Below are 12,228 nucleotides of genomic sequence, written 5' to 3'. Positions count from 1 at the left end.
TTTTGTATTTTAGGTGCTATTTTTTCTAGTAAATAATCAAATTGTTCGCTACTTAATATCAAATTATTTTTATATGTTTTTGGATCTTCTTCTTCAGTTTCACGTAAAAAATTATCTGATGCACCAAATTCATTACGTCTTAAAACCCATTTTCGGGTCCAAATTTGTCTCTTTCTTCGTTCTTTTTCAAAATTTCTCTTTCCTTTCGTGATTATGAACTTCTTCTATTAACATATCTGCTTCAACTTCTACACCTCTCAGCAGCAAATCACTCGACGTCATCTCGGATGGAGAGATACGAATGCGTAATGTGCCCATTGTGTCAGTTTTATAGCTCTGTTTTAGTGCTCTCGACAGCAAAGGTGGTAAAAATTTAGTGGTGTAGAAATTATCCATCACCAGAGTGTGCCCACGATTTAGTAATGGCCTGACAAGATCAAAAACAATCTTGCTGGTGGCACCCTCTGGCTCTGGTTTATTGCCCTCACTACCTTCCCTTTGCCGGCATAGAATAGAGACAAGTTCATTTTCTTTTTTTTCGGCTCATGCCATATCTGTTTGTTTTCAGTGGGTATTTTCTTAATACGCCATTCAGAATGCTCTTTAAATCTTAAAATTGCATAACATACACAAGCTATATGCTTACACACTGCTTTTGGTCCCATACCAGCTGCACACTCACACATGGATTGAACAATTTTTCCATCAGATTCAAAAGCAATGCTCATAAAATATGACAATGCTTTCGTGTTTTCAGAGTGGACTTGTCCCCTATAAAAATGCAATTTATTTTGTGTACATGTCACTAGAGCCACCAAATATTCATCATTTATCATCATATTATAGCCTTTTCTATGAACTGTGCAGCACACTCCGTCATACCCACATTGTCTTTGTAAACCTCTAAAAAGTAAGTAGAAATATTCACTATATCTAAGTCAGGTGATACACTTTTCAATGTTACGCTGATGTATGAACTGTCCGAAGGCCACTCAACAGTATACGCCAAATCGACATTTTTTATTCCATCTGTTATGTTTCCAACAAAATTATTATTTCTATCATAGTCTTGAAGCCTGTAAAACGAAAAACACAGCTGTAATCTGGATAAACAAGCCAACTTTAGACAAGATATTGTTTGTAAATATAAAAAAACTAACCTCTGCATTAGCTGTTCTTTCAGACCGTTTAAATTTGCACCTCTTTTTGTTAACTCCACTTTTAAAGCACTGACATTCATAGATCCGTAATCTGTATTTGCCATAATTAATCTAAGTATTGTTAATAGTTGGTGTAGAAATTATCTATCACCAGAGTGTGCCCACGATTCAGTAATGGCCTGACAAGATCAAAAGCAATCTTGCTGGTGGCACCCTCTGGCTCTGGTTTATTGCCCTCACTACCTTCCCTTTGCCGGCATAGAGCTTCATCCTCCACAAATATCCCGACTTGGACTCGCACAGCTCGTAAATTTTTATACCCACCCGAGCAGCTTTGGTGTTAATCAGTTGTGCGAAGGAGAGCCTCCCCTTCCACAACAATTATTATTATTATTATTGGTTTTGGGCCTTCATTTGCGCCATCTCGACCAGGTTTGATCTATTGTGGCAGCCCTTGTCTTTAGAGTTCACTGCTTAGTCCCGTTGAGTCTATAAATTTCCAGATTCTTTGGAGCGTGATATCTGCTATCTCATCCGGGTGCATGATGTGTCGCCCGAGATGGATACTTCTTTTGCTCATAAGCGGGCCGCATGAGCAAAGAACATGCATGGCCGTTTCTTCTTCTGTGTGGCAGAATCTGCACAGAGTTTCCTCGGTCATGTTCATGTTTGATCCACAACAATAAAGACCCGTCAATTGCGATGTTTTGTTCGTGTAGGTATAGCGAGCTAAATTTGTTGTTTAGGACGTTTTTTTGGTAAAATTTTTACCAATTTGTTCGGGATATTTGTTGACGATAAATGTGTCACTGTCAAATTATCTACTAGACAAGAGCTAGTGAACGCCAGACCTACGTCATTTTATAAAAGCTGAAAGTTTTTCAGCGTATGCTCCCAATATAGGATATAATGTTGGTGAATTATGAAGTTTGGGTCATCGTGGCTTTGGGACCTACTCTAAAAAAACTGTCTGGCAAGGAGTTGGAACTGTCAAAACTGTCTGGCTGTTGGGGAAAATACTTCTAATAGGGTACTCTGGGTGGTAAATAAAAGAATATGAAAATCAATACACAACGAACTTTATGTAGAAATAAACATAGTTATACTGATTTTATGTCGTAAATATACATGATTTATTTATTATGTTAAAATTAAAAATTGATATTTTTAATCTGTATATCACGTGACTAAAAACACGAGCCGCCATGCTGTAACGTCATATTGGCAATAAATCATTCGCTGTCATCTGTTAACAACTTTTTATTTTCTATTCGCATTCTATTCGTCAGTAAGTTAAATACAACTAAAAACACGAAATGGAAGCCGGTTTCGTAAAAGCAGGTAGAACGTTTACCAAAAATCGACACGATGATGGTTACAAAGTTCTTTGCATGTAATCCAGATTTCTGTTCTGCCGAATTCCGGAATTTAAAAACATCTTTGTAAATATTACCTTTATTATGTTGTTTTTAATTAAATAACAGCTATACAGTGTGAGTCACGTTAAAGTGTACATATGAAAATAGATGAAACTAGACATATTTTTATCGACAAAAAAGAGGTCAAAAATTTTTTGTTTTTTTTTTTTAATTTTTATAGAATTTTTTTTATTCCAATTACTTATTGTAAAAAAAACGTAATAACTTTTAAACTAAGCGGTATATCCTGATAAAATAAAAACATTAATAATGCTAAATAACAGGCGATACTAAAAAAATACATAAAATACACAAAAAATAATAAAAAATGATACTTTTTGAAAAAAAACTGCTTTAAAATTCGTGTTTCTTTGGTTATTTGATAAATTTTTCCAAAAAATGCCCCTATAACCGGTGGTTTTTATTACTTTGTTTGTATATTTAGCATTATTACTGTTTTTATTTTTTCAGGATATACCGCCTAGTTTAAAAGTTATTACGTTTTCTTTACAATAAGTAATTGGAAGAAAAAAAATTCTATAAAAAATTAAAATAAAATCTCAAAAAATTTTTGACCTCTTTTTTGTCGATAAAAATAGGTCTAGTTTCATCTATTTTCATATGTACACTTTAACGTGACTCACACTGTATAGAGCATATTTTTTATGTTTCTAGCAAAAATTTTGTATCTTGCATCAAAGATAGGAAGTTGATTATTTTTTTCAAAAATCTGCAATTAATAGGGAATCTGTCAAAAAAAAGAAATCTGAGAAAAGTCGACCCAAAAAAAAGATAAAAAAATTTAAAGCCTACTGGGTCATAAAATTTGAAAAAATCACAAAATTAACGATAACTTCTAAACTATGAAAAATCGTAGAACATACATGGGGGTGAAATCGATAGGTCTAGTCCTCACCTATCACCTGCCTTCGGCTTGACACCTTACAAGAAACACCCTGTAGAGCATTTTGGCACCCTGAAGTGACTTTCTAAGCTGCGAAAACAATCACCAGTTGCCAAATATCTCAATGCTAGTTGTATTTTAATTCTAGCAGGTATTGCTTTTCTCATATGGGTATCTGCTTTTTGTATTTTAGGTGCTATTTTTTCTAGTAAATAATCAAATTGTTCGCTACTTAATATCAAATGATTTTTATATGTTTTTGTATCTTCTTCAGTTTCACGTAAAAAATTATCTGATGCACCGAATTCATTACGTCTTAAAACCCATTTTCGGGTCCAAATTTGTCTCTTTCTTCGTTATTTTTCCCTTTCGTGATTATCAACTTCTTCTATTAACATATCTGCTACAACTTCTACACCTCTCAGCAGCAAATCACTCGACGTCATCTCGGATGGAGGGATACGAATGTGTAATGTGCCCATTGTGTCAGTTTTATAGCTCTGTTTTAGTGTTCTCGACAGCAAAGCTATTATACACCACTAAATTTTTATCACCGTAAAAAAAAAATTCTGGGTAATGAGTTATTGATACTGATCCCAATTGTGCAAAAAAAAAGTTAAATAAAGTGACTCAAAATTTCCTCCTAAAATTGGTAATTTATGGAAACACGCGTCGCTAGAACTATTTACGTACGGTACTGTAACACTTATTAGAATTTAAAATGGTCTAAGTTAGCTAAGTATGTAATAATAACACTGGAAGCGTGGTCGAGGCGTGAGCGAGATGGACAGATCGAGGCAACGTGCGAGCGCGTACGACTACTCTAGTGAGCAGCGGAGTTACAAAGCTGTGACGCGTAAAATACGGATTGAAGAAAATTTAATAAAAAATATAACCTTATGAAAAACATTTATTTTTCTATTGCTTTAAATTTTTCACACGTTTCTACATAACCTGTTAAAATTTTTTCGGCGATAAAAATTTAGTGGTGTAGAAATTATCCATCACCAGAGTGTGCCCACGATTTAGTAATGGCCTGACAAGATCAAAAACAATCTTGCTGGTGGCACCCTCTGGCTCTGGTTTATTGCCCTCACTACCTTCCCTTTGCCGGCATAGAGACAAGTTCATTTTCTTTTTTTTCGGCTCATGCCATATCTGTTTGTTTTCAGTGGGTGTTTTCTTAATACGCCATTCAGAATGCTCTTTAAATCGTAAAATTGCATAACATACACAAGCTATATGCTTACACACTACTTTTGGTCCCATACCAGCTGCACACTCACACATGGATTGAACAATTTTTCCATCAGATTCAAAAGCAATGCTCATAAAATATGACAATGCTTTCGTGTTTTCAGAGTGGACTTATCCCCTATAAAAATGCAATTTATTTATCATACGAGTAGTCTTGAAGCCTGTAAAACGAAAAACACAGCTGTAATCTGGATAAACAAGCCAACTTTAGACAAGATATTGTTTGTAAATATAAAAAAACTAACCTCTGAATTAGCTGTTCTTTCAGACCGTTTAATTTTGCACCTCTTTTTCTTAACTCCACTTTTAAAGCACTGACATTCATAGATCCGTAATCTGTATTTGCCATAATTAATCTAAAGTTTTTTTTTTAAAGATTATTAGCAATTTGTATTGCCCAAATTACTAATAGTCCCGTTAGCCCCTCGTGGTAAGCTAAATAAGCTTGTGTTACGAGTGGGCTCACCACAATATTCGAGCGGCGGTGGGATTCGAACCCGCGTTCCTCGGATCTCGAGTCGGCCACTCCGACCCCCTCACCGTTCGGCTATCGTGGCTATTTGTTATTATTGTTAATATTTGGTGTAGAAATGATCTATCACCAGAGTGTGCCCACTATTCATTAATGGCCTGACAAGATCAATACTCAATACTCAATACTTTTATTGCATAACCACATTAGCATTCACAAAAAAAACAATCAAAAACAATCTTGCTGGTGGCACCCTCTGGCTCTGGTTTATTGCCCTCACTACCTTCCCTTTGCCGGCATAGAGCTTCATCCTCCACAAATATCCCGACTTGGACTCGCACAGCTCGTAAATTTTTATACCCACCCGAGCAGCTTTGGTGTTAATCAGTTGTGCGAAGGAGAGCCTCCCCTTCCACAACAATTATTATTATTATTATTGGTTTTGGGCCTTCATTTGCGCCATCTCGACCAGGTTTGATCTATTGTGGCAGCCCTTGTCTTTAGAGTTCACTGCTTAGTCCCGTTGAGTCTATAAATTTCCAGATTCTTTGGAGCGTGATATCTGCTATCTCATCCGGGTGCATGATGTGTCGCCCGAGATGGANAATATGAAAATCAATACACAATGAACTTTATGTAGAAATAAACATAGTTATACTGATTTTATGTCGTAAATATACATGATTTATTTATTATGTTAAAATTAAAAATTGATATTTTTAATCTGTATATCACGTGACTAAAAACACGAGCCGCCATGCTGTAACGTCATATTGGCAATAAATCATTCGCTGTCATCTGTTAACAACTTTTTATTTTCTATTCGCATTCTATTCGTCAGTAAGTTAAATACAACTAAAAACACGAAATGGAAGCCGGTTTCGTAAAAGCAGGTAGAACGTTTACCAAAAATCGACACGATGATGGTTACAAAGTTCTTTGCATGTAATCCAGATTTCTGTTCTGCCGAATTCCGGAATTTAAAAACATCTTTGTAAATATTACCTTTATTATGTTGTTTTTAATTAAATAACAGCTATACAGTGTGAGTCACGTTAAAGTGTACATATGAAAATAGATGAAACTAGACATATTTTTATCGACAAAAAAGAGGTCAAAAATTTTTTGTTTTTTTTTTTTAATTTTTATAGAATTTTTTTTATTCCAATTACTTATTGTAAAAAAAACGTAATAACTTTTAAACTAAGCGGTATATCCTGATAAAATAAAAACATTAATAATGCTAAATAACAGGCGATACTAAAAAAATACATAAAATACACAAAAAATAATAAAAAATGATACTTTTTGAAAAAAATCTGCTTTAAAATTCGTGTTTCTTTGGTTATTTGATAAATTTCTCCAAAAAATGCCCCTATAACCGGTGGTTTTTATTACTTTGTTTGTATATTTAGCATTATTACTGTTTTTATTTTTTCAGGATATACCGCCTAGTTTAAAAGTTATTACGTTTTCTTTACAATAAGTAATTGGAAGAAAAAAAATTCTATAAAAAATAAAAATAAAATCTCAAAAAATTTTTGACCTCTTTTTTGTCGATAAAAATAGGTCTAGTTTCATCTATTTTCATATGTACACTTTAACGTGACTCACACTGTATAGGTATACCTTATTTGTTGAAAAATATCGGAAAGTTTTTTGTTTTCCAATGTTAATTAAGACTTGGTTATCCACAGATCTGCAAGAGAATCGTATGGCGACGATGCTATCGGATACGTGCAACTACAAAGGACCCAAGCTTTATGTACTATAAAGTGTACAATATGTCCGGAACATAAAGTTCGTTCCAAACCATACTCTGCAACTCTCATTGTAGATGAGCAAGAAGATGATGTGCTACAGGTGACATGCCATGATTGTCCTGCGTCTGCCGGTGGATGTAAACATGCTGTAGCATTTTTAATGTGGTGTCATCGTAGAAGTGAAGAGCCATCATGCACTTCAGTCCAATGTTATTGGAAAAAATCAACAGTATCAAAGGTCGGATCTTCAATAAAAAATATGACAACGAAAGAAATGACAAACAAGAAGCTAAAAAGTGCTGAAACTAGTATAGGTGACAGTGTAGTTGAACATTTTTTAATTGAATCTAAAAAAAGAAAAATTACTTCTTGTCAATATTTAAAGCATGAAAATGATTTTGTTTGCAAAAAAAGTAATACACTGTCACTACATTACCTGATGTGTAGTAACAAAACTAATAAATGTGATGATTTCCTAAACCTAATAGGTAAAGTTTTAAATGATATAAATATCAGAAATGTTGAGAAACAAACTAGAAACCAACATAAGAGTGGATTATGGTATGAGTTACGTTATGGGAGAATCACGGCTTCAAAATGCTTTGAAGTCAGTAGGTGTAAAACCACTGATGGTTCTTTGGTTGCCACCATTCTTGGAGGAAGAACCATCGAAACTACTGCAATAAAGCGAGGCAGAAATTTGGAAGACAGTGTGCGAAAAAGTGTGGAGAAAAAATTGGGGAAAAAAATAGAAAAATGTGGAATATTTATTTCCGAAGAGAATCCTATGATTGCAGGTTCGCCAGATGGCATTTGTGAAAAAAATACTACAATTGAAATTAAGTGCCCAAGTACCAAAAAAACTGAAAATAAATATATTAAAGACGGTGCTATCACTAAACAATACTATGCTCAAGTACAAGTACAAATGTATTGTGCAAAAGTGAATAAAAGTTATTTCTGTGTCGCAAGTAGTGGTTTCGAAAAGGACAATAAAGTGTATATTATAGAGATTGCATAGAACTGCTCCACAGTGTTATTTCATTTTGGAAAAGAAATATTTTTCCCATTTTATATGAAACTTTACAAATAAAATAAAAAAAAGTACTTTAGCAAGTAATAATTAGCAAGTCTTTTATTTTACTCTTAAAATACCTAAATGTTAGTTAAAATTACGACAAGTACTCATTAATTTACAAAGTATCAGTTGCTATCAGTGGTGTTCATTAACAGATAAAATAATAGTTTACAATATACATATAAAAAAAATACTAACATTAGCAAACATTGTCTTAACCAATACTAAAGGAAAATATTTGTAGATGAAAACTATAAACTAAACATAATTACAATTATTTAATTAGGGAATCTTGTATATTTATCAGAGCACAAGCTGTTACAATACACTCATCAAGAATAGGAATTAAATTAGAGTTAACAACTGAATGGGGTTTTAATATGGCAAACTCTCGAATTCTGCGTATCACTCTCTCTATGTGAATTCTAAGGCTAGCTATTTGTTTAGTTAGCCTCACTTCAGATTTTGTTAGTTTGGAACCACTACTGACACTTGGAGGCCACACCAAAGAAAAGTTTCTTTGTTTTAAATAGAATTCAATGTGTTTGAACCCTCTATCTGCTAGAATACAAGTGCCAGGTTCCAAACTATCTAAAAATTTACAGTTCTCTACTAGCTGAACATCCGTTATCCTACCCCCATATCCAGAAGAAACAAATCTAACCAGTCCATCAGGTGTACATGCAATTAAATATTTAATTGTATCAGCTTTTTTATATTCTGACCATGTCAGTGCTTGACGTACTGCCATTGTTGGTTTCTGTATTTGAATTTCTAAACAATCAATGATACAGGTAACTTTGTGAAATCGATGTCGGAAAGCTATAGGTAAGTTCCATTTTATTGAGACAGGACTAAAAGGTTTTATAAAAGGAGACAATGCTTTGCTTATTAATGGTAACTTAGTCAGAAAGATTTGACTTGTTTGTGACAATGACAACCCAAAATCATCGGCCAGTTGTGAAAATGTTCTGTTGAGTCTAATTTTCATGAGGCACAACTACAACAAAATGTGTTGTTCTGTTATATGTGTATGTTTCTTTATTATATGTACCAAAAAATAAAGCCCATTAGGAATACCCAGATACAGCCTGCTGTTTTTCTTAATTTTAGATAAAGTGTTGTAGTAATATAGCTTTTGGTCTTCTAACTTTAATTCTTCTAGTAAGCTACTGTCAGACGTTGTCTTACATTTAGTTGGTGTAGGCCATTCACTTGAAAGTGATGGAGCAAGTGATATTTCACTGTCCGACTTTTCTTCAAATATAACTGATAGTTTGCGTTTAGCAGATGTTGTGACTCCTGATGTACTTGGTATATTTATTTGGCTTCCTTTGATATGAGGTGACGTTGCAATAGACACACTAGTCTTTATGGGTGACAAACATTGGTCTCTTATTTTGAATGTGCACTGGGTAGCTTTACTTTTGTAATGAGGCACTATATTTGCTTGTATCGATTTGCTTTCCTGTGATAATACTTGCACCTGGATTGACTTGTCAGTGGTCAGTGTTTGCACTTGGGTTTCTTTGTCCTCATTATTTTTTTCAGTAAGAAGTATTGGTACATCTGGAAGCATAAAAAAATCATATAATACTCATTAATGATACTTACTTTTTGGATTACAATGCTTTTAATATACAGTGTGAGTCACGTTAAAGTGTACATATGAAAATAGATGAAACTAGACCTATTTTTATCGACAAAAACTAGGTCAAAAAATTTTTGAGATTTTTTTTAAATTTTTTATAGAATTTTTTTTCTTCCGATTACTTATTGTAAAGAAAACGTAATAACTTTTAAACTAAGCGGTATATCCTGATAAAATAAAAACAGTAATAATGCTAAATAACAGGCAATACTAAAACAATACATAAAATACACAAAAACTGCCAACAAATAATAAAAAATGATACTTTTTGAAAAAAATCTGCTTAAAAATTCGTATTTTTTTGGTTATTTGATAAATTTCTCCAAAAAATGCCCCTATAACAGATGGTTTTTATTACTTTTTGTTATTCTCTATTGTATTACTTTTGTAAAACTAAAAATCTCATGTCTCTATCCCTATCACAACATTTGCTATGATCGTTTGAACAAAGGCCTGCCACCACATTATTCTCCGCTACAGGTAGAGACAATTTTTATTTTAACTAAAATGCTTATTTTACTTCGAAATCTTTTGTTTTTATTTGAAATCTAACTTGTCTTTATCAAAATTACAAATCTAGAGTCACTTTCAGTTTCGTTGTTAACGAAGCGTTGAATGGCGCGCCCGGAGAGGCTTAGTTCAAACGATCATTGCAAACGTTGTGATAGGGATAGAGACATGCGATTTTTCGTTTTACAAAAGTAATGTGATAGAGAATAATAAAAAGTAATAAAAACCACCTGTTATAGGGGCATTTTTTTGAGAAATTTATCAAATAACCAAAAAAATACGAATTTTTAAGCAGATTTTTTTCAAAAAGTATCATTTTTTATTATTTGTTGGCATTTTCTGGGTATTTCATGTATTTTTTTAGTATCGCCTGTTATTTAGCATTATTACTGTTTTTCTTTTATCAGGATATACCGCTTAGTTTAAAAGTTATTACGTTTTCTTTACAATAAGTAATAGGAAGAAAAAAAATTCTATAAAAATTAAAAAAAAAATCTAAAAAATTTTTTGACCTCTTTTTTGTCGATAAAAATAGGTCTAGTTTCATATATTTTCATATGTACACTTTAACGTGACTCACACTGTATATACTAACATATCGATGGAATACATATGTAGGGACGGGGCTTCGCAAGGAAAATCAGTTTCTTCCAATAATATGTTTAATCTTCTTTAAATATTACAGAGCTACACTTACTCTTAACCGTCTTGCCGCCATCACCCCTTTCCTTCCTTCTCACTCACTCTCCATACGTTCGTCTCGCTCACACTCGTTCGTTCATCCAAAGAGTTTAAAACAATAGAGTATTTACTCCATAGATGTTACAATCCTACACTCTCGGCAATCCTGTCTTTGTCTGTCCTCAGACAATCTTAGGCTACAAACACTAACTTTCATTAAACATCGTTAAACTTTGTAAATACTCAACTCATTTGTTCGTGTATGGCTTTGATGTCCACGGTGTCTGGGAATTATTTGGATATCGCGGCCTTCAAGTCGTCCCAACTCTTAAACGGACGTTCGGATCTGAGCCACAGCTGCGCAGTGTCCGTCAGTGACCTTCGTGCCACCAGCAGCTGCTGCAACGGAGACCAACCGAATATTTCCGCGTTGCTCTCGACGTCTTCAATCCAGCGTGACACGGGATAGGTATTATCTCTCCCGCTGTATCTAGGCACCAACTCCGCCGTCATTTGCAACATGTGCGTCGGGTTATGCGTGATATTGTCGTCATCACAATCTTCATAGTCGTCTTGTCGGCTTTTACGTCTTTCTTTGCCGTAGTTCGGCATGTTTCCGTCGTATGATTCCGTCTGAATCTTGAAACACGCCGGCCGGTACAATGGCGTCGTCGTACGCGTGTGCTCGTACGTCTTAATGAGATTTTCGCACGAAGTACACCGTCCACCGCGAAGATAATTATCCCGGACGAGCCCCCAAAATTTGTAGGGACGGGGCTTCGCAACATATTATTGGAAGAAAATCAGTTTCTTCCAATAATATGTTTAATCTTCTTTAAATATTACAGAGCCACACTTACTCTTAACCGTCTTGCCGCCATCACCCCTTTCCTTCCTTCTCACTCACTCTCCATACGTTCGTCTCGCTCACACTCGTTCGTTCATCCAAAGAGTTTAAAACAATTGAGTATTTACTCCATAGATGTTACAATCCTACACATATTACCGATGAGAATAAGATTACACTCTTTATTATACTCAGACTATAATAGGTACCTGACTTAGACGATGATGCTGTTGGTTCCATGTAGTCTTCAACCAACATGCTTTTTTCATTTTGACATGTTTCACGGATCCCATAATCTTGTACTCCATAAAATTTTCCATGTCTTGTTCCAACTGCAATGATATCATTATATGAATTTCTTGGTAGCTTGGTAGCGGTAGTAATTTTAGGTTAATCTTACGTACAGAAAACAATAATTGAAATCTAGAAACGTATTAGATGTTAGAGTTTTACTTACATTGAAATGATCTTCGCACATATAGGGTCA

At 34.1% G+C, this 12,228-nt stretch overlaps 2 protein-coding genes across 3 annotated transcripts; one reads left to right on the top strand and one right to left on the bottom strand.

The window, feature by feature from the left end:
* The first annotated feature begins 2,134 nt into the window (after window positions 1-2,134).
* Window positions 2,135-7,995, top strand: LOC114351491 (uncharacterized). 2 transcript variants are annotated; one of them, XM_028302734.1, is made up of 2 exons: window positions 2,135-2,602; window positions 6,909-7,995. In XM_028302734.1, exons 1-2 carry the CDS (start codon window positions 2,529-2,531, stop codon window positions 7,993-7,995), a joined length of 1,161 nt encoding a protein of 386 aa, XP_028158535.1. In that variant the 5' UTR covers window positions 2,135-2,528. The 2 variants fall into 2 exon arrangements, with proteins under 2 accessions (XP_028158535.1, XP_028158534.1); XM_028302733.1 differs by lacking the exon at window positions 2,135-2,602 and adding an exon at window positions 5,854-6,205.
* Window positions 7,996-8,326: 331 nt separating this feature from the next.
* LOC114351492 (uncharacterized) lies at window positions 8,327-12,141 on the bottom strand. The gene is given in 2 exon segments (XM_028302735.1): window positions 8,327-9,621; window positions 11,951-12,141. Coding segments are annotated over 2 exon segments (1,344 nt in total). The 5' UTR covers window positions 12,000-12,141.
* Window positions 12,142-12,228: the final 87 nt, after the last annotated feature.

This window comes from Ostrinia furnacalis, unplaced genomic scaffold (genome assembly GCF_004193835.3).
Source record: "Ostrinia furnacalis isolate ACB-3 unplaced genomic scaffold, ASM419383v2 OfSCF1152, whole genome shotgun sequence".
Lineage (NCBI taxonomy): Eukaryota > Metazoa > Arthropoda > Insecta > Lepidoptera > Crambidae > Ostrinia > Ostrinia furnacalis.
The sequence above is the reverse complement of the archived record's forward strand: the minus strand, read 5'-3'. Positions and strand labels throughout refer to the sequence as shown.